General features: G+C 33.4%; 1 protein-coding gene and 1 long non-coding RNA gene across 2 annotated transcripts; both read right to left on the minus strand.

Moving 5' to 3' along the window:
- Positions 1–3,845: 3,845 nt before the first annotated feature.
- Positions 3,846–6,696, minus strand: lama (lamina ancestor). The gene is made up of 3 exons (XM_068286108.1): positions 6,260–6,696; positions 5,665–5,781; positions 3,846–5,593 (listed from the first exon to the last, which is right to left on the minus strand). Exons 1-3 carry the CDS (start codon positions 6,517–6,519, stop codon positions 4,012–4,014), a joined length of 1,959 nt encoding a protein of 652 aa, XP_068142209.1. The 5' UTR covers positions 6,520–6,696; the 3' UTR covers positions 3,846–4,011.
- Positions 6,697–6,842: 146 nt separating this feature from the next.
- On the minus strand, positions 6,843–20,810 carry LOC137574002 (uncharacterized). The gene is made up of 3 exons (XR_011031937.1): positions 20,159–20,810; positions 9,209–9,264; positions 6,843–7,020 (listed from the first exon to the last, which is right to left on the minus strand). It is a non-coding gene; the product is annotated as an uncharacterized lncRNA (long non-coding RNA).
- Positions 20,811–22,021: the final 1,211 nt, after the last annotated feature.

The raw sequence follows: 22,021 nt of genomic DNA on the forward strand, positions 1-22,021 counted from the left end.
GAAATTCAATTCGCTTTTTTTCGTAGTTCAAGGAAAAAAGTACTTTAGTACAAACTTGTGTTGTAAAATAGCCTTGCCCAAAGGACTAAAAATTTCCATACAAAATTCACATTTTCACATTGGCTCCAAATCGAAAATTTGTCCAGTTTATGTTAGTTTTGCTAGATCTACAACTTCTTCAATGATATCAAACGTCTATATTTAAAATTTTGGAAAAAACGTCTTAACTACATATATGCCCCCCAACAAACGGACTTTTATTTGTTCAAAAAACGGATTAAACTATGAAGACCATTCTTACGGTCCATTATCTGAATACAATAACCAATAAATTATTCCATTAAGTTATTTAGGAGCCGAGAAATTCAGAACTAAAATAAAAATAACAAAAAACGTCTTAAATTCGTGTCCGCCACTGTATGTAGATCTCTCAAATAATTTTAGGCTCTTTTTACGCCCATTTGATAGGGGTTTGATGGTACAAATTCTTTCTAAATTTTGTTGTACTATCAAAAAGCCAATATCGAAAATTTCCAAGTCTCTAAAAATCTTCCTCGTCTAATTGTAGAGTATTTGAAATCCAAACGGCTTAAATCTGTTGTTTTCGTAAAAAAAATTATACTTGGATATCAAAATTTGATAAATTTCAACAAATATGCATCCCTTTTCTACTTAATTTGGAGGTTTTGTGCGGCTATAGCTCATGATTTTATTATTTACAAGCTTTTTGTTTTTGAAATAAGATGAAACCAATAAACTAAAGCTTAAAGCAAAAATTATTTCATATACCTACTTATATTCCTTTCATGTTTATTTTAACCAAAAGAAAAAAACAAAAGCTTTAATCAAAGCATTTCAAAATGGTTTTTGTGCTAGCTAATGTAAGCTTTTTATACCCTACACACAAAACGGGTGAAAGGGTCCATTGAAATCAGCAAAATGCAGATACAAATGCAAGAATATTCTTTCCATTCCATTATATTTGTGTAATATAATAAACATTTTAGCTGGTAGTCTTTAGAAAGCAAAGTTTTTAGGTCTTATGAGCATTCTTACCGATTTGAGAGTACTATGCCCATTTAAGCTCATAATACCCCATTCATCGCCTTGACTTTTATTATATCTACCATTAATGTGGCTAGAAGAACATAAGTATAAACTTTTTAATTAATTTAGCTATACATAAAACCAAATGGATTACTTACGGTCCATAGCAACCCGTATACCAGGAAGCACCTGATCTCAATGCACAATTATAGTTCTCATATTGATCATTATCATGATCAAATGTGGAAAATTTTCCATTCAAATTCGACTGCATTTCATTGAAAACCGTTCCAGTAAACTGACCCAACGACTTTAATGCATAATCCTCATTTTCATTGCCAATCCGAAAATGATCATAGTTAGCGAAATCGACACTTTCGTTGTAATGACCAAACTGTATGCTCAGCTCATAACGTTCTGTATTGGTAATACGATGCAATTGCTTAAGGCCAATAAAGAATTCGCCATCTAATTTACCAAAACCATTGCTAAAGTCAGTCCAAGTTCTATTAAAGTTTTCACTGCCATCGAAACGTTCATGAACAACTATCCAACCATTTTCTTTAATATCTGCCATGCAGAGGGCATTAAATGGATCATCCAATCCATGAACTTTTATTTTATGTATGCCCTTTGAGAGGCCTTTGCATCCAATTGAGGGTAGCCTTTTTTCACATGCCATTAGATCGTTTGACAAATTTTGAGTTTCCTTTTTATCATTATCATCTTTTGATTCATTCTTTGCCTTGGCATCTCTCAAGACTTTTAATTCGTTTTGATGTTTCTTCTCCATTTTCTCAATTTTAGCCTTTAATTCATTAATTTTTGCAATATTTTTCTGTTGCTGACTTTTAGCCAAATCTTCATTGGTTTTACTTAAGTGTTTAATTGCTTTCAACAGCTCATCGTTTTGGCCCTTGATATGGTCCATATTAAGTAATTGCTCCCTAAGCTTCTTAATCTCATCATTTCTCTCCACATGACTTTGGTCGTTTAGTCGAAGCTGTTCCTTCAATTGAATTATATATTCAAGTGGACCCTTTACGGATCTATAGCAATATGATGCACAGAACTCATCCTCATCGTCATCTGAGGATCTGCAATACTAAAAAATAATAATAAAGAAAATTTCACTTTACACTATTCAATTTTGTATTTACTTCTTGGTCATCAGTCCAAGAGGCAGAGGATGCTGAGATTACTTTGTGGAGTTCAAGTAAGGAAATGAGGAACGAAAGTGCAAAAATATTTTGTAAATACATTTCAGTAAAATGCTTGAAAAATTTGCACATTAGACTGACATAATCCCTGAAATTGGAATGATTTATATTCTATTTCTGGCGTTGCTTGTGATAACACAACTGTCAGTGTTGGCTATAAAACATAATTTTGTTATCTCTTATTCATACGAAATTGTTCATTTTGATTTTTATAAATGAATTTTGTTTATAAAGTAATCTCAGGCGTAAGACATAATGGTTTTCAGTCTTCATATATAAATATTTCTTGATTACGTCGTCCCTATTCCCTTATTTTGCCATGGACGTGGTCATTTTTTACGAGACAGTGTAAATCAGCCACAGAAACTTCAGAAACGATAAAAATGGCCATTGGAGCAATCTGCCTAAGCTAGAGATGGATATAGTTTAGTGGAAAATGATTGCTTAGAATATGGTAGGGGTAATTTCAGGCGTCATCTCTCAAGACGGTCAATATATCTCTTTGTCAGGGTGGCGATTTTATAAGCGATCTTTAAGAATCTCTGTGAATCTCTGCACAATTCTCAGGTCTGGACCTCTTGAGCTTAATCCTTAAAATCTAGCTTTGACTAAGAATTAAAAGTTATTTTAGGGTATAAACAATTTGATCAGCATTTTTATTATAGACGATTTCTATATTTTTTTCCATCTGAAATTGTTCCTATGGTAGCTATACGATATAGTCATCTGAACTTGATCAAATTTGGCAGAGTCGTTTATAAGTGCAATATGCTTACTAGTACAAAATTTCAATACAATACAACAATAGCTCTGAAAATAACAAAGTAGTTAAGAAGAGTCACTGTTTGTGACTCTGCCGTTTATATATGATATAGTCCGATCCGGCTGAATCTGAGATATACAACCCCTGCAGTATATACAAAAATTATAGCTCTATAGCTCTTACGGTCTAGGACGAGTTTGCGTTGATCTAGAAGGAAGGACAGACGGACGGACGGATCAAGAATATATATACTTTTTATGGTCGGAAATGCTTCCTTCTAAGCGTTGCACACTTCTGACCAAAATTAATATACCCTTTTTGCAAGGGTATAAAAATGTTATGACTTAATATTGGCCGCAAGGTGCGCTCAAGTGCTGTGTGAGTGAGATGGCAATCGTTTGACGAACAAATATAAGTATGTAACTTTCACCTTTGAGGGTAGAGTATGTTTAGGTCGACTTGGACGTTTTAGTAGGCAGCTTTGAGCTTGAGCTTTACCTTTCCCAAAGTTTTGCAAATCGACTATATCCATTATAACTACCAACTTTTCCAGCCTTTACTTACCAACTAACAATTTCTATTAAACTTTAGTTTCAATTTTCAATTAGATTGAAAATTAAGGAATTATTTGGTTAAAAATTAAACAATTTAATATTTTCTGTTTTTTTTTAGATTTCTATATTTTTTAGTTCTATAAAATTTCTAAAAAAAAATTTGCTGCTACGTAAAAAAATACCATTATATAGATATATATTACAATTTTGACATTTCTAAAAAAAAATTAAAAACCAAATAAATTGTTGGAAGACAAGCAATTTGACAGAGTTGATTTTCGTTTATCTAAAAGCTATGGACGATGACAAAGGATCTTGATATACAGATACATATACATACGTACGTACTAGGAACACACACACACAGAGACATGCAAGACATATACAAACAGAGAAGAGACATTAAAAAAAGAATTTTGTGGAACTTTCACCAGGCCCATTTGGGTGAAACTTGATCGAAATTCCATTCATCTGGATGACCCTCATGATCTTGGTCGAGCGGACTCATATCGGACCATTTGAAGGGACCGCTGCCAATTTTACGCATGGCAATGGCCTTCATGTCATTACGCACCGAACGCCGTTCGGTTATCAATTCCAATTCAGCCAAATTCGATTGAGAATCCTCATCGATGACAACACTCAGACGCTCATCACCCATGGACGATGCCTGCTGATCCTGTTGATCGTCCAGAGAACGCGCCATATTGTTATGCTGGAGTCGCAAGAAAATGGGTCCGGCAAAGGCATGATAATCACTCATGCCCAGACGAGCATTGTACGAGAACAATTTCAGATCAATATTGCCATACGCAATGGACTCTTCGCCCATAAGGTCACCACGAAAACCATGGGAACGCAGATATTTATCAACTGCCTCCAGATTTGTCAATTGCGCTTCGTCGGCTGGCGTTAGTTGTGACTCCTCGGTCTCGAGATATTGACTGGCTTCGCGTATCTCCTGGAAATAGGGACGACCCTTGGCCAACCAGGTGGATGTATTCGAGAGTAGAAAATGTTCGGTGACATCTTTGATATGCATGCGTCCTGGTAACTGTTCGGCTATCCAAATCATACCCTGCAATTGATCGTGCCTCGCCTGAATGGCAGCCTTATCCTTGTCACTCAATTGAACGGCAGCATCATCGTGTTTCTCGTCCCTATCCAATGTGTTATAGAGATTATCCTGTTCGCCCAGTTTATTCAAGTCGACGGTTATCCATTGTTTGGCCCCCGTAAATGGGTGTCGTGTCATTGCTCGGGCCCAAGTGCGACGATTCTGCGAAATACGATTGGCAGCCATCACTCGGCCAACCAATGGCACAATATCCTTGGTATCGACCGTTTGCCATAGCTTAAGATTCTCATTCTTGATCTGTACACCGCCGACAATCGATTGAACTTGCCTCCCCTTGACCACATAGAAGTCGTCGGTGGATCCCAAAATGCCAGGATATCCGGTGAATGTTATATCCACACCGGGTACAGTCTGACTGCGTTGATTTGGTGAGAAATGATAATGGAATTTATATCTCTTCTGTATCCGTAACATTGATGAATAACTGCCAGCTGTACTGTGTCCAAAAAGCAATTGCAATGACGATTTCGGTTGATCACCGCGAAGGATTTTCGTCAACATGGTGGCACTGGGCAAAAAGAAATTCTTCGGTTCGCCACCATCGGCCACAGTCATATTGCCATCGAGTACATAGTTCTCATAGTAGATTTTCAAATCCTGTATATCGGCTGCTGCATTCATCAAGAGAAAATCACTTAATGGTATCTCCTCCTCCAAATCGGAACGTGCACGTGATGCTCCTCGTATATAACCAGTCTCGAGACCCTCCAATTGATTGAAAAACAAATGCAATTGATGCCAATAATGATCGTGTTCTGCTCGTATTTCTGCCTGTTTCTTTAATCTCGCATAGTTTGTGCTCAACAATTCGCGTAACCATTCGCAGAACTTCTGTGCGCTCTCATCCCGTTCACAGGACGATGATATGGTGCTAAAGGATTTGATATAATGATATATGTAAGTATCTTTCTGTTCTGTTTTCATTTCATGGCATACACTTACTTTGCCCACTGATTGTATATATTCTTCCAGGTCAATGAGCCTTCCAAAATGCCTGCTGCATAGGCCTGAACCCAATCGGGATACGTCCGCTGCGTTTCCACCTCAATTTGGGCCCATCTACAAACAAAGTGAGAATTATAACTTTTGTTGTCAAGCATTGGGATTTAATCACTTTAGCTAAAATTCTAACTGGTTAAACTTCTAACTAGAGAGTCGCTTTATAGCTTACTAACCAATCCTAGAAAACCTTTTCAATTCAATTAATTTCTTTGTTCTTTATTTTCATCATATTTTTCGTTCTTAAACTTATGACTTTTGAATTGGATTCTAAGCTAAGTATAATCTTTTCAACTATATCTTGCTTTTTGCCTTCAACCTTGAAACCTTTTTGTTTTCATTTTTATAATTCGCAACTAGTTCAAGGGTTGAAAATCTCAATGTAATGAGACAAACTCCTCACATTTGCTTTAAGAAATGAACTTAGGTCTGTTCATTTCTTAAGTTTGAGTATTTAAGGAGTATTATTTGAGGAAGTTAAAAAAAAGTGAGTCATCAATACAAAACATATCAGCGATTTCAGTATCCTTCAACTTACCCATTCTCATAGACGGAATCCTTATAGCATATTCTAGCCACACCTTTGGGAATGTTAACCAAATCGTTTTGCTGCTTCCAGTTCTCAATTTGAAAGCCAACCTTTTGATTCCACAATGCTGTTGCACAATAAGTACCATCATATTCTGGTCGCTCCATATAGCCAATGAAGAAGGCTCCAATGACCAATAAACCGGCACCGATCAGTATATAGGTACCTATCCGCGTTTTTTGCCATGATGCACCAACAACTTTAAGCATTGTTCCGGCCGTTTTTAAAAAACAAAAAAATCCTTTTTATTTTTAAATATCAATCACACTTGTTGTTTCTTGTTTTTGTGCTCTTTTGTTTTTTTTTTTTTTTTTTTTTTTTAGTATCTAATCAGTTCTTTTTCAGTTGGAAAAATGTATTTGTGCAAGTATTGAAAGGACGCTATGCAATATAATTAAGATCGGCTCGTGCCGCATAGGAGTGACCAAATCTCAGTGCGATCGAATGGCCAGTGTGATGATGAATGATGGTAATCTGATGGTCGTCAGTGATCACGGTGGCCGCGCTATCAAGCGTTACGGCCAAGTGGTTCATTGGATATAAAGTTCAATTGATTCGACTTTCTCTAGTTTTTGGTTTTTGTGGTTTGAGAACTATTTGAGATTTTGGTGGCGGATTGGCGGATGTTAATGCGGATGCTGGAAACGCGTCGCTGCTGATGTTGCTGCTGGGCACTGGTCTCTTCTGAGGTCCAAGTTTATATTATATCCCTGTAATTGAAATAGAAAATGATCAATTGATCCATAAATTCCATCACTCGTTTTAATTGTATAATAAATCTTCATAAAGAAAATTTTCCCCAAATCTGTAATATGTTTCCTCTTGATATACATATATATATACATATATATATTTACTTGATCTCTAAGTACATTTCCCTTGTTTATTTTTCTGCATGCTTGCGCACTCCAACGCAAAATTTGCCAAAAAAAAAAAAAAAGGTAAAAGAAATGAGCAAAAAAAACCAAGATAAACAAAATTAAAGCATTTGTAAAACTAATAAATTAATTTTATTGCTCTCAAGTGTTGGTGAAGTGAGGGAAATTTTTATTTTTATGGTGAATGTTTTTAAGATAAGCACCAGACCACGTACACCTGTTCAACCATAATATCCCTAAGGAATTTTCGATCGTATGTTTGTGTTTGTTTGCAAAAATCGGTCTACTATATCACTAATGAAATAATAAAGATACATATATAGTGCCTTAAAACTCATTACTCACATTCAAAACTTTTATTACTTTGAGTATCAACTATTTGAATACTCATACTCATTGTATGTAATTGAGTATTTGTTTGAAAGAGCTTTTAGAAACCTAGAAAAAACGACACCGACTGAATCCCAAATGTATGTATATAATGCTTCGATTACCTTGAGTACTTTCGAATACTAATTACATTGAGTATTTGTTTGAAAGAACTTTTAAAAACTTTAAAAAATTTGACAACGAATGAATCCCAAATGATATAAAATAAGTATATAATGCTTTGAGTACTTCTGAATCAGTACGGGTTATTCGAATACTAATTACAACAAGTTTGAAATTTGTTTGAAATAACTTTTGGAAACTTAAAACAAACGACAACGAATGAATTTCAAATGATATAAAATACGTATATAATGCTTCTAAGTTTAAAGCTTCGATTACTTTGAGTACTTCCGAATCAGTACGGCTTATTCAAATACTAATTATAATGAGAATTTGTTTGAAAGAACTTTTAGAGTGAATCGCAAATGATATAAAATAAGTATATATTTGAGTACTTCTAAATCAGAACGTGTTATTCGAATACTAATCATAATGAGTATTTGTTTGAAAGAACAGTTGGACACTTAAATAAACGAAAACGAACGAATGATTAACCAAATCTTCATTGACAATCTCAAATTTCTTTAAATATTCACATTATTTTGAGCGTGTCTACATTAACAAATGAATATACTCACATGACTGAACACAAACGAAATCGAATTGACATAACATCTAAGAAAGTCAAACAAATTATTTTTATAGAATGAATTACATTGATTTGAATTCCCTTAAAAACTTGTTTAAAGTAATTGTTTTTCGCATTATCAAAACATTGAATCATTAAGAAAACAAAAATTAGTCACTCTTTAAAGAAAACTCAAATAAATTAGGATAAAAGTTTTTTTCAAAAAATCATTATAATACGGGAATGATTTAGTTTCTCCTATATGCTTAATCAATTTAAGATGTAATTACTTATAATACTAGAGATAAGTATATTTATTTTACAGGGTCAAACATGAACTTACATTATTCTTGTATCTTGTTGTTTTACCTTGCCTTGAAATATGATTTTTAAGGTATTTACAAAACCAGATGCTATAAACATAAATAATCTCTTTGAGAATCTCAAAGCCAATGCCAAAATGTTATTGGAATGTAATGAAGAAAGAACTTCACATATGTGGAACTAAAAGTTCTTTCATAATGCTCCCCTCCCCCTCCCTCACGGCTACCTATGCTCCTACATCTATTGAATGTAATTACAAATTCCAAATTGAATTGAAAAACACACAAAAACAAAAACAAAAAAAAAAGCAAGCGTTTCAATTCATTTTCAATTATTATTATGCTCGAATGAATATTGTGGTTTTTGTTTTTCTGCAGGCACGTGGAGATTTTGGCCGGGGAGGGGAAGAGAAAGAGGCGAAAAGTTTAAATTGCTAAACAATTGCAAATATCCAAAAATCTGATCATCTTTAGCTATCAATCAGTCAACAGTTTAATACAATTAGACGGGCAAATTAATGTGTGTGTGTGTGTCTGTGTGAGGTTTTCCTTTACCGGAAATCTGTTTCTAAACCCAAATATTTATAAAAACTAAACGTAAAATTTCGATTAGGTAAACTTATTGCTAAATTCTTACCTTTTGTTTCCCGGGTCCAGGAAGCTGTAATGTCACAAATCAACCCATTTGAAGAACTGTAAGAAAAAAAAAAAAACAAAAAGAGGGATAAAAAATTTATATATAGTCTTTAGTTGTTTTATATCTCAATTAAGAAATTTTTTTTTTTTTTTTTTTTTTTTTTTTTGAGGCGCCCCACTTATGGTCTGCTTCTTTTTCTACTGGGGGCTCTCTCTAATGTTTATTTTTTTGTATTTCTTCTTTGTTTTTATTATGATTTGTCTCATGTTTGCCGACAATTGCTCAAGTCTCAATATTTTTTGTTTATTTAGTACTCTGCGCACGCGCTGACAATTGACTTTTCGTTTGGTTTTCCAACTTATTTGACACAGCTAATTTTTAGACACACACACACACACACACACACACAGACAGAGAGTCAGACACATGTCTCGGTTTGGTGCTAAATTGTGTGGAATTGAATTGCATGTGAAGGCGTTTCAATTAAAGTGCAAATAGGGCAAATAATGATGTGAAAACTCAAAGCCAACAATAACATATAAAAACTAAACAAATTTTGAAGTATTTAATAATAATTTTAACCAAATCACTAAGTTAGTTCAGCTATATTTTAAAAGTTATGATTTTGACTTGTTATAATTGCAAATGAATCGAAATTTGACTCTAAAATTGGATCCTTTACCTTAAGACTAAAGCTTATCAGGCGTAGGGGTCACCAATTTCTGTATCGAACTACAAACAATAAGAGTTTAAAGAAAACACATCGGGGTCACCAAATTGGATGATTGTTATTAAGCTTGAAATGGAACGGAACGGAATGATCAAAATTGATCACGACGGGGTCACCATTATGATAAATTGTTGCTTCTTCTTTATAATGGCTCTTTTCGTGCCTAACAACTAAGAATTTTATACGCATCGGGTCCAGTCATATTAGTTGATTGTTAATTAGCTTCTAAAAATAATGAATTAACACCATTTTTTTCAATCATGCCGACATAACGTGATTTTGTCATGCTTCTAGATGGTAATAAACCATTGTTAAACTTACGCTCTGAAAATGCCACTCAAAAGCAATATCAATTTATTGACCAAAGACTAAGACTTGTCTCGACAACATATCTAAATATTTACTACTAAAATATTCCATTTTTTTCCTCACGCAATCTTATCAATATGCCTGAAGCCGGTTGGAAACAAAGCGCAGTAAGTTAAGAAAAATATTTGCTGATTGATTAACTGACAAAAACGAGTCATAAAATTTGATCAAATATCCATATCTAAGCACTAAGCTCTTAGAATTACCCACATACATACATACATATGTATATGTAAGTGTAGGTAGGTGGTAGGTATACCCTTCAGTACCAAATGTCGCCGGGGACAAAATCGCCACATATTCCGAACTACTAACGTCGACAGAAAAAAATTCTGCCAGCGCATTTCATGCTGAGGTTAGCCGAAGGCACCCGAACGAGCTAATGTCGTCATTGTACATACATATATATATATTTCTCATTTGAAAAAAAAAAATTGGAAGAGTAAAGCATGATGATTTTTGTCTACGCCAATTCACTTCGTTCGTCAGTGCATTGTTGTTATTGTTTTTTCCAACTCCTGCGCGCGTCGCTTTGTACTTTTCGTTTCTTTGTTCATTCGCGATTGAATTTCGTAGGGGCAGGAACTGTTGAATTTTTTCAAATTCAGTGTATACAGTAATAAAGGTAAGTGTTATTAATATTTTGAATTTTTCATTCCCTAATCAATTTTGTTCTTTTTAGAATCCATCCAAAATCCGATTCCGGATGAGCCGGCGGAGAATGTGCTAAGACATTGGTTGGCACAAGCCAAAAGAAGTAAAGTAATAAAAACTTAAGAAAAATGTAAATATACATAAATATTTAAATTTAATGTAATATATTTAAGAATAAAAATAAACAAATTTAAATGTATATATATGTTGTTAAATAAAAACTAATGCGTGTTAAAAAACCAAATCAAGTCAAGTTTTTATTTATTTTTGGAAAAATGCGGCGATATTCCATCGACAATGTCGCCGCAATGTCGATTGTAAATCCGAGGTAAATTTTTGCTGGGATATTCTATAGACAATGTCGCCGCAATGTCGATTGTAAATCCGAGGTATAATTTCGCTGGGACATTGCGTCGACATGTCGCCGCTAATTCGATTGAAAAATCAACCACTATTTTGCGGGGACATTCCGTCGACATGTCGCCGAAAAATCGATAGAATGTCCGAGGCGCTAGGACACACAATGTTAAATGTCGCCGGTAATTTGTATGGCATGTCCCCTGAAAATCCGAGGCGACATCTCAAAAATTGCCTCGGATTTTCTGAGGAATTTGCGGCGACCGGTACTGAAGGGTAGCAACTCACATGAGCCAAGAGTTTTACCATATAATGTGAGAATCCAAGTGAAAACAATTCTGTTTACTTTGATAATAATGTTAATTAACTTACTTAACTAACATTAAGAAGGCAAAAAAAAAAAAAAGACGTCAGTCGTTTAGTTATTTTTACCTTTGTTTTGTTTTTATATCTGTTTTTAGCTAATTTCTATTGCGTCAGTGTGATCATCTTCATCTTAAAAGATATAGACAATCTCGTTTCTCTTTATTGACAGATCGACTTCTGCTCTTCATACGTCTCTTCATTGTTTTTTTTTTACAATGATGCAAATCAATTAAGCTTTAATATGTTTAACAAAAAGCGAAACAACAAGAAACATTTTTTACTTTTGCAAATGAGATAATGATCATTTCTGCCAAATTGTAGGAAAGGTTTTCACTTCTTAGCCTCGTTTTGGGCGGCTGTCTGTTTATTTTCATAACGAAATCGAAATCGAACATGAAAATGAACAATTGCAATTGAACTTGTTTACTTTTCAGTATTGTACTTTAACATCTGCGCCTTGAAACACATATTATACATATTTAAAAAACAAAAACAAAAAAAGAAAATGCTATAATATTTATCTATATATGAGTCAATTGAATACTTTTTGTTTGGGAATTACTTCATTGGTTACATTAACAACAAGTTGACTATATAAACTTGCTTGTGAATTGAATTGCCCAGTAAACACAAAACGGAATTGAATTGAATTGAAATGAACTGATCAGCTCGTGTCGGGCATTAGGTATAATAATTTGAGTATGATTACTAATGATGGCATGACAAGTGCAAAAAAGTATAAAAAAAATGTATGCAAAAGCTACAGCTTCAGGTGAAAATAATCACATGTGAAATAATAATTATCATTTGAGTCACAAAACGTAAGCAATGGTGACCCCGATGCCTCACCTAACGCTTTTCTTAATAGGAAGTTAAAAATTGACTAAGCTCATTAAAAATCAGATCAATGACTTGAACAATTGTTCAAAATTTGCAATTAAATTCTTTTATTATTACCATAAAAATTTTATAAAGTTTACTTTAGAATTCAAAGGAGACAGCCAACGAGAGAGAGAGAGAGAGAGGGGGACTTGTATGTCATTAACCTCACTTTAAAGAAGAAACAAGAGCCAAGAACAATCAATCAATGATGACCTTGTCGAGGCAATGTTAACACATGAAAGGTTAACGAATGATATCTAGGTTTGACAATGAAACATTGATTTTCACCAACAACAACTTTAGTTTTCTTCAAATCTATGGTGACCCCGACGTTTGTGTAGTAGTTAATACCAAAAATTGTCAGTTAAATATTGATTTTTCCTAACAAGAACTTTGATTATATTGAAGTTGTTACCTATGGTGACCCCGACGTTTGTACAGTAGTATATTTAACTAATATTGTTAGTTAGTTGTCAGTTAAACATTGATTTTTCCTAACAAGAGCTTTGATTATATTAAAATTCTTATCTATGGTGACCCCGACGTTTGAAAAGTAACTAAATTAACACAGATTTTCCATGTTGAAACTAATAGCCATTTAATACTAACAAAAATTTCCAAAAAAATTTCCACAAATTGAGCGTTGAAATATTTTTATTACCGCATTAAAAAACAAGCAATCAATTAAATAACTCAAATAGTTCTCACAAATAATATTTGGGTTAAACAAAGCATAAAAATTGAAAAAAAAAATTAATTTATGAACTAAACATCTACCAAGTAATACGTAATAAATGAACGTGCTTTTCCACGAAGTGGTTTTTTTCTTTTGGCGCCACATGTGGAGAGAGGCAAGAATTATACTTTTTCATTTTTTTTTTTTCCATTTCAAATATCATAAGTCAAACACGTGAACAAAAATTAATAAGTCATTTAATCAGAAAAGAAAAACTTCTGAGAATTTTGTGGGAAACAAATCGTGTTGTCTTTTCCTTCATATTTCGTTTCATTGTCTCTTTTTTTGCTGAATGAAAATTCAAAGCAAATCGATGAATTGACAATATAATTTCATGCCACGCGTCTGGCTATATTTCTATATAACCATGGTATAGGAATGTAAACTGAAACGCCTTCCCCCTTTTGCTCAAACGTTAAGCAAAGAGTTGCTATGGCCCGTTTACTGCGGAGTGTTTTGTAATATCAGACAATCTTATGTGTTCATATATTTAGGTAGATGTCAAAAGAAGACTGTGAGAGAGAGTGTGGGAGAGGGGGTGTGGGGGGGAGAGACTGTAAAATCTTGTCATTTATTTAGACATCGTCGCGACGTCTGCGAAAACCTCGCTAAATGAGTAGCGAAATAAAGCAAAGTCAAGTGAAGTGGAGTGAAGTGAAGTGAAGTGAAGGCAGAATTTCATATAGACGGGGCACGTGGAGATACCAGACACTACTATATTTCAACTACAACCTTACATTCTGCTAAATGGCTGGGCATGCCCATATTAACATGCCATATTCAACTGATTAATTCATGATATACATTATCTACACATACATTTGTATGTATGTATGTATTTGCCAGGGGGGGTATTACCCGTCAGCGACGATTAACATTTAAATATTGAACTTCATCCTACAGAAACGAATGCAAATCGAATGACAGCTTTAGCTGATTATAGGTCGGCATTAGATTAGAAATGTTAATTGTTATAGTCAAGTCAAGAGACAGACAGAGAGAGAGAGAAAAAAAGGGCTTGTTGTGAAAAATTTATATACATGAATTACATTTTACTTGGAAAATGTCGAGGTTAAATACGGAGATCACAAACAAAGTTATTTATCAATTGCCAAGCAATTCAATTAAATGCATAATTTTTCTCTATTAATTCAATCACTAAATCAAATTCCAAGAAGTTCCGTATTAAAATTAAATTCCATTCTATGTCTGACTAATGCTAGCCTCTGATCAATCAATAGGAAGATAAGAAATCTATTTGAAGACCTCTTTTTTTTTTTTTTTGTTTTTTGGCGGGGTTTATGTAATCAATCAAAAGTTATTGATAGCCTTATTTGTTCTTACTTTACTTGACAATTATTCTTAAAGAAATTAACTCTTTTTTTTTACTATTTGACTGATTGTTTCCAGGTTTCCATAAAACAGACACGGTCCACGCATCATTTTGATGGAGGAAAGGCATTTAGGAAAATTTTGGAGGGAAAATCCATCTTGTTTAGCAAAATTTCATCAGATTTTCTAGGGGAACCACCACTTTATACTTGCCTGACCTTTATGAAATTTGACAGGATAATTATTTAATGCATTTAACTTGCATGTCTCACATTTTATAAGCAAAGATTGATGTTGAACTTTAATTTAGACGGGAACCATATTATATCCCCGAAAATGAACACCTTTCTCCTCCATTGGACAAAAGTCCTTTGCTCAAATTGAATTTCTTCAAAAAAGTTTCGAAACAAAACTTGCAAAATTTTCACTTTCAATTATCAACAAATGCCAAGAAAATGTTCAAAATTACATCCTATATATACATATATCCATTTCCTTTAGGAAAAATGTGTTACATTTTGAAACATTTTGTTAAATTTTATAATATATTTTACATAAGATTTTGCCCCTTTATTTACATTTCCTTTGGTTTGATCAAAGTGGCAAATGTTAACAAATATCGGATATATATTTAATAGAATTCACAAGTTTATACAATGTTTTTTTTTTTTTTGCCAGTTACCATAATTTCAGAATGTTTATTAGTCATTGAAAAATGTTGTAAATTTTTCTTTATATTATCTAGGCAATAATTTTGTATTTTAGCTGATGTAACCAATTCTCTTATCTAAACTTTGATTCATTTACCTTTTTTTTTTTGTCTTGACTTGACTTGGGCTTTTATCAAAGACACACACACACACACACACGCAAGGAAACTTTACTATATATATCGGAATATATAAATATAGATGGAATACGATGTAAAATTTTGTCCAATTATTAGATATATTTTTTTTTGTTATATTTATATATTTTTTTATATTATTATGATGATGTTCATAAAACTGGTCATAAACCGGAAAAATCTTGTCTACATTCAAATATAAGTATTTAAAAGATAAAGCACGACGTCAATTGTGGTTAAGTTTAAAGGGGGCGGGTAACGAGGGGGGAGGGCGCCCGGGTGCGAGCGTGGGTTTTCTTTGCTTAAACAAATTTTCTTTTCTATATAATATATGTATATATATTTTATATTCCGTTCCCGATCCGTATGCCTTGACGTTGCCAATGAAACTGTTCGGCAATTTTGTGTCTTTCCGTAAGAATTTTTTTTTTTTTTTTCTGTTACGTTGCTTTCGTTGGGGATCGCTGGGATCGGTTTTTTTTTTTGCGGCGTTATTGCGATTTTGCGTTGTTCAAGAAATGATTCGGTTTGGGTTGGCGTTGGCTATATTCAGTTTTTCTCTGCCATTTTGGCGCGCTCATCGCCCAAAAGTTTGTTCTATTGAACTTGGCCATCAGATGTAGAAGGCAAAGCGAAAAAAAATAAAACCTCTTGAAAAGCACCATTATTTTTGGTTTTCTTTTCATTTCAAGCAGGTGTTTTTTTATATGTCAGTAGTAGGTAGTTATCTTTCGAGGTGAAGACCCACAGAAACGTGATCAAGTTCGGTTTCCATTCGGCCAGATCCAATTTATCTCCCATACGTACTGTATGTAGGTCTTCAATATACTCAATTGATGTCATGGTCGAATCGAACAATGGTTTGTCATACTTACTACTCAATTTGCTAAAATTTGTTTCTACTTTATATATACTTGATATTCTTTCTAAAATTTTAAAAACACCAACAATTTATAGATCTTTATAATTATCGAAGGTTGTTCAACTTTTCAAAGAGGTTTTGAAAAACATTTTTTAAATTGTTTTTCAAATGGTTTTGTATATGCTTAGATTAAGTTTGTTTTATTAACATTTGGCAAGTATCTTACTTTAGTTTAGTTCTACTATTTTCATGGAATATCTTGAAATTCTTTCATTTTTTTCCATTCCAATTTCCAAAATTTAAGGCAATTTTATAGAAAATATTACTAACTTTTGCACTGAAACTAAATTTTTTAAGGTTTGCATAAAGTTTTGAATTCTGAACTCTCTTTTCAGTGTTTTCATGGAAAATATTTCTTCCTACTTGGAGTTGATTGAAATTGAAATGCAATTTTTGTTTATATCTAATATATAATCTTTTAGAAAATTATTATCAAAAGCTATATAAGCAGTGGCTTCTGAATTATCATTAAAAATTGCCTTCAACTATTGTGAAGGGAAAATGATTTCTTTGAAACAATTGATATTGACAATTGTCAATGAATTTTCCCATGAGCGAACATTACTCATTGCACTTTCATGTCACATTTTAATTGTCTGAAAATTTCTTTCAATTAAAAAGGCTGATTCAATGGAATTTGTTGTTTTATTTTTTGAATAAATTCGAATTCCCACAGAACAGACATTTACATAAGAAAATTATTATTATTAATCTTGAAACAATTGGCATTATTCCGAGTGTGATCTTTCGTTGGCATCTTCTTCTTTAGATATAATTCCTGTTTCAACTAATCCCTTGCCGACGATCATTGCCCGAAAAGGACAAGAAACTCTGCTTCAAGGATTTTGACCTCATTTGCTTTGGTCTTCTTGGAAAAGACCTGTCTGCCTTCCCTGCCTGCCTTCCCTTCATTCCTTCTTCTCAACGCTCAACGCTTCTTCTTCTAGTGACTATAGCCCCTTCTACTATATCACGTCTGATGTTTTAATAGTTTTTATTGCCTTTTATTTGTTTGCTTGGCCAGACAGAAAACAACAAAAAGAAACCCAAGAAGTAGGAGACAAAGAGAAGAACCAAGAATCTGATGAATCTGCTGCCCCTCCAGCAGCTGCCTCTACCACCAACCTCTAACTCTGCCCCCTAGTGGGAACCAACAAAAAAAAAAAAAAAAAAAAAAAAAAAAGAAGTTATCTGTCTGTTGCTAAGCAAGTTTCATAAACCCACAAGATCGGCTTGCCCTTTGAGGTTATTTGAGACTTTTTTCATTCTTCTTTTTTACCCCTTCACCCTGTTGATGTCTGCCCCTCTCTTACTCCCTCTCTTGGATGCTTATTCTAGGCCATTGGCTTTAGTTTTTTTTTTTCTTGTTTTTGTTGTCGTTGAACTTTTACTTTTAATATATGTAAAGGGTTTTTTTTTTCTTTCTTTTAAGTCAGCAAGTTTTAAGTTTAGGCATGAAAATTGCTGCTTCAAAGTTTCTAGAATCTAAATTTGTTGCTGATTCAAATATTAAACGATGATAATCTATCGAATGTTCATCCGATTTTTATGAAATTCGGAATATCGATAGAGTTTGATAGAAAGTATTAGAGTACTTAATTTGATTATAAAGCTTTGCACATTGCCAAAGAAAATGTGAGCGAAAAGACTGTCGACTTAATAACTTGATACTTTTTGGCAAATTGTTTACCATTTAAAACATTTTCAGTTTATTTCAGTAGCCGAACATCGTCGAAGGAAATAAGAATAAAACTTTCTAAAACTTTCGTCTAAAGCTTTTGAAACTCAAGATAGATCCCGAAATCTATATCAAATTTTTACCTTTAATCCCTTAAAAAATGAGAAATCAATGAAATATTTATATTCTATTTAAACTTCACTATTCTGTTATACACTTAACAAAAAGAAAGATGTATAAAATAAAATAAAAATTTGTAGGTTTTTGGATATATTAATTGGTTTATTCTTTATCTGATTTGATAAATTTTGCACTGGTTCTGCTTATGAGGTTTCTTTTGCAACTAACTTTCCAACTAAATTTGTTATGTTTGGCCAACTCTTTTCTCGGTCTGTGTAATGTAAGTAAGATATCCTTATCTCTGATACAGATGGCAAGATAAGGAGTTCCAGAGAAAAAATGTTGGCAGCTACCTACGTAAATAGATCAAGTAAATTTTTGTGTTTTTGGAAGTTTTATTTGCCAAACACACTGTGTGTGATCTTGTCTTCTAGCCTTGTCTTTATATAGATCAGCTCTATAAGAGTGACACTCATGTGACCCTAAAAACACTTGCTATGAGTTGTCTGTTAACTGAAATGGGTTGATGAATCATAAATGATAATTTTTTTTTGCACAAGGTCTATGTTTTCTCGGCCATTTTATGGCAATCGGAAATGACTTATAATCGACCCAGTAACTAAAAATATATACATCAACTGATTTCAATGGAATTTCATATTGAAGTTCTGACTTTAAAGGTCTTTAAATTCTTTCAACTTTCTTGCATAACGAAAATAAATGAAAGGTTGGGCTTACACCTGTTTCTTCAACCAGGAAGTCATATTTAAGAATGCCAAATGAGTTTACAAAGTTTAAGTTTAAGTTTACTCAAAATCAACCAAACTCAAGTTGGTCTTTTGATCCTGTTTTGCATGTGCTTTTTATCTATTAATTCCCAAACCAGTTGCGTTTGCTTATATCTAAAATAAACATTGTGACCAATTTATATAAAAACCATCTGCAAAATTATGGCTTATCAGTGAGTAGCAACACGAAAGAACCAAACTTGGAATAAACGGAAGGGAGTGGTGATTAAAATTGTTTGAGCGAATATCAACTCGTTTTATAAGGCGCCTTAAGTCAAAGTCCAAAGTTTTATACTCTTCGATCAATCTGGAAAAATGAAATCCCCTGAGATTGGAAATTGAACATCGGATGATAAAGAACCCATAGATATTTATCCACCCTGTTAAGCTTTTCAATTACTTTAAAGATCATGGCATAAATTCTACGAATATGATTGATTATTGTGATTATGATTAGGATGATATATGTATATATGAATATAGAATCCCGTCGGCTTTCACATTTTCTTTCTGAAATTCGCCGGCGGCTTTTATAATATCTGACAATGAGTAGAGCACAAACGGAAGTAAAGGATATCATTTTTTTGCATTTTTTAATTGTAATTCTCAACTAGTTTATGCGTTGAAGATTTGATTAGGTCCATGACATTCTTAAGTTCTTAGAAAAAGCTTTCAATGACACAATTTGGCATATTTTTTGTCTAGTGTTAAAAAACTAGTAGATATTTGGCTTTTCCATTCATTTCTCTGTTTCATTTTGTTGTAATTCTCAACTAGTTTAATCGCTGCAAATGTGGATGGGACTTTACTATTCTGAAGCTGCTGAACCATCTTTTGATCAACTAATACCCAGCATATAGTTTGGAAATTGAATTCTGATGGAAGAAGTATGTATCAAAAGTAAAGACCTAGTGTAAGGCTTTTTCAGGATGAAAGATCATCCCTTTTTTTTTTTTTGTTTTTGAAACTTGTTTTCACCGCCGCTGCTTACTGCGTCTTATCAGTTGATTGGCGAAAACGATTTGCGTTTTAAAAAAACGAAAATACAAAAATATGTCCAATGAACTGACCCAAATATTATTCCCCATTATAATATTATGATAAATACAATTAACACTTGAGTGCAATAGGAAAACATTGACCGAGAAGTCGATAAAGAAAATACTTACCGGAAAATTATAATTTTTTTGTTGATAGGCAGTGACTCACACGAAATTCCCCAATGTCTCTGCCTAAAGTTTAGTGAAATCGATTTATTGTTGTCTTCTTGTGTTTTAGTTAATATATTTGATCAACTTTTTTTTTTGTTTGTTAACACGAATTCTGCTGGTTATTATATAGTCACGAGTTCGTGTTAATTAACCATGAAGGGCTACATTGGAAACGCACTTGAAGATTTTGTTTTTTAAACGCTTTTTTCTCTCAGATCATTGGAGAATTTGTTGTTGCCAAGCGGTATTTACTATATAATTATATAGTATACGTATATATTCGTGTACAGGAGAGAGACTACATATATGTACGAGAACACAAGAACGTGGCGTTTCGAAAAGAAATTTATTTAGTTTGTTAATGTTGTATTTTTAGTATCGGGTGGCAATTGTACATTCAAGTGAAATTTAATTTAAAAAAAAAAAAAACACAACAACACCAGAAAAAAACGAAAACAAAATAAAATACAAATTCAAAGCGTATTACAAAATATAAAAAATTTCACGATTTTACGAAAGAAATTATCAGAAAATAGGCGCACATACACACAGAGAGTAACAGAGAGAGGGAGAGTTTCAACTATCTGTCTGTTCCGCAGAGTTTGAGAGAGTGGAGGCGACTGAAAATGTTTTACGATCGCCGTCCAACCAAATATCAACTAAAAACCAGAGGGACGGGGCTAACTTCGCACACGCCGAAGTTTGTATACCCTTCCTATACCTAAAGCCGTCAAATTGGAAAAACGTGTTGTATAAAAAATCAAAATAATCACTGATTCATCACCGATTGTTCCTATCGAAGCTTTATGATATAGTCCTCCGATCTTGAAACAAACTAGGCACAGTCATTGACAGAGATACAAAACTGACAAATGTTTAATTTTTAAGCAATCGAGTCGAAAGTAACAATGGTATTAAGAAATGTCAAAGTCAAAGCTTACCGATCGTTCCTATGGAAGCGATATGATATAGTGGTCCGATCCGGCCGAACCCATATCTGCTCTGTAGCTCTACGATGTAGAATGAAACCGCGTCGATCCAGACGGACGAAGCAGAATCAATATACCCTTTAGCAAGGGTATAAAAAAACCCCGTGGAGATATATGGAGAGAGAGCGCGAGCGAGGGCATTCGCATTCTCATTGGTATCAGTTGAGTGAAAACACTCAGGGTCTGTCTGCAGAATGTGCGAGAGGCGAACGAGAGACGTGCACTGTGAACTCAAATACACTTACCTACAAAACAAGGGAAAGAGAAAGTAGAAAGACTAGTCCCAGCTTTTGAGTAAGAACTTTCAAATGGGAAAACACTAAACTCTTGAATGTAGCCATCAAAACGTTGCTCAATGGGTTTTTTTTTAATATTCCCATATCTTAAGAGTTTTCTCAAGTTCCTAAAGATCCTATAAATATATAATTTTAAGTCAATCGAATCACAAAAACATATCATGAATCATTAGAGTCATAGATAGAACTAGAAGGAAGTTTCTAAAATGCAGACCTTTAAAGTTTTGAAATATTTTTAGATATATGAAAGTAAATATCGGAAGAGACGAAATGGTTTAAATGCTTTAAAAGTTGGGATAAGAAGTCACAGATCTTTCCCCTATATCTATAAACGAAATGCCGGTCTCTGCCGATCTCTAAAGATGTTCTTAAAACTTTTGAGCTAAACTTTTTTTGGTATTAAGTACAGTCGAAGAATTTCCAATAGATTGAACCTTTTAATGCAACACTTCTTGTGTAGTCTAGTGTAGTTCACTCACTTTTTGAGATACTTTTTCAGTTAAAGCCGCTGCCTCTCGCAATCTCGAACTCTCTCT

Source organism: Drosophila tropicalis, unplaced genomic scaffold (assembly GCF_018151085.1).
Source record: "Drosophila tropicalis isolate 14030-0801.00 unplaced genomic scaffold, ASM1815108v1 contig_443, whole genome shotgun sequence".
Lineage (NCBI taxonomy): Eukaryota > Metazoa > Arthropoda > Insecta > Diptera > Drosophilidae > Drosophila > Drosophila tropicalis.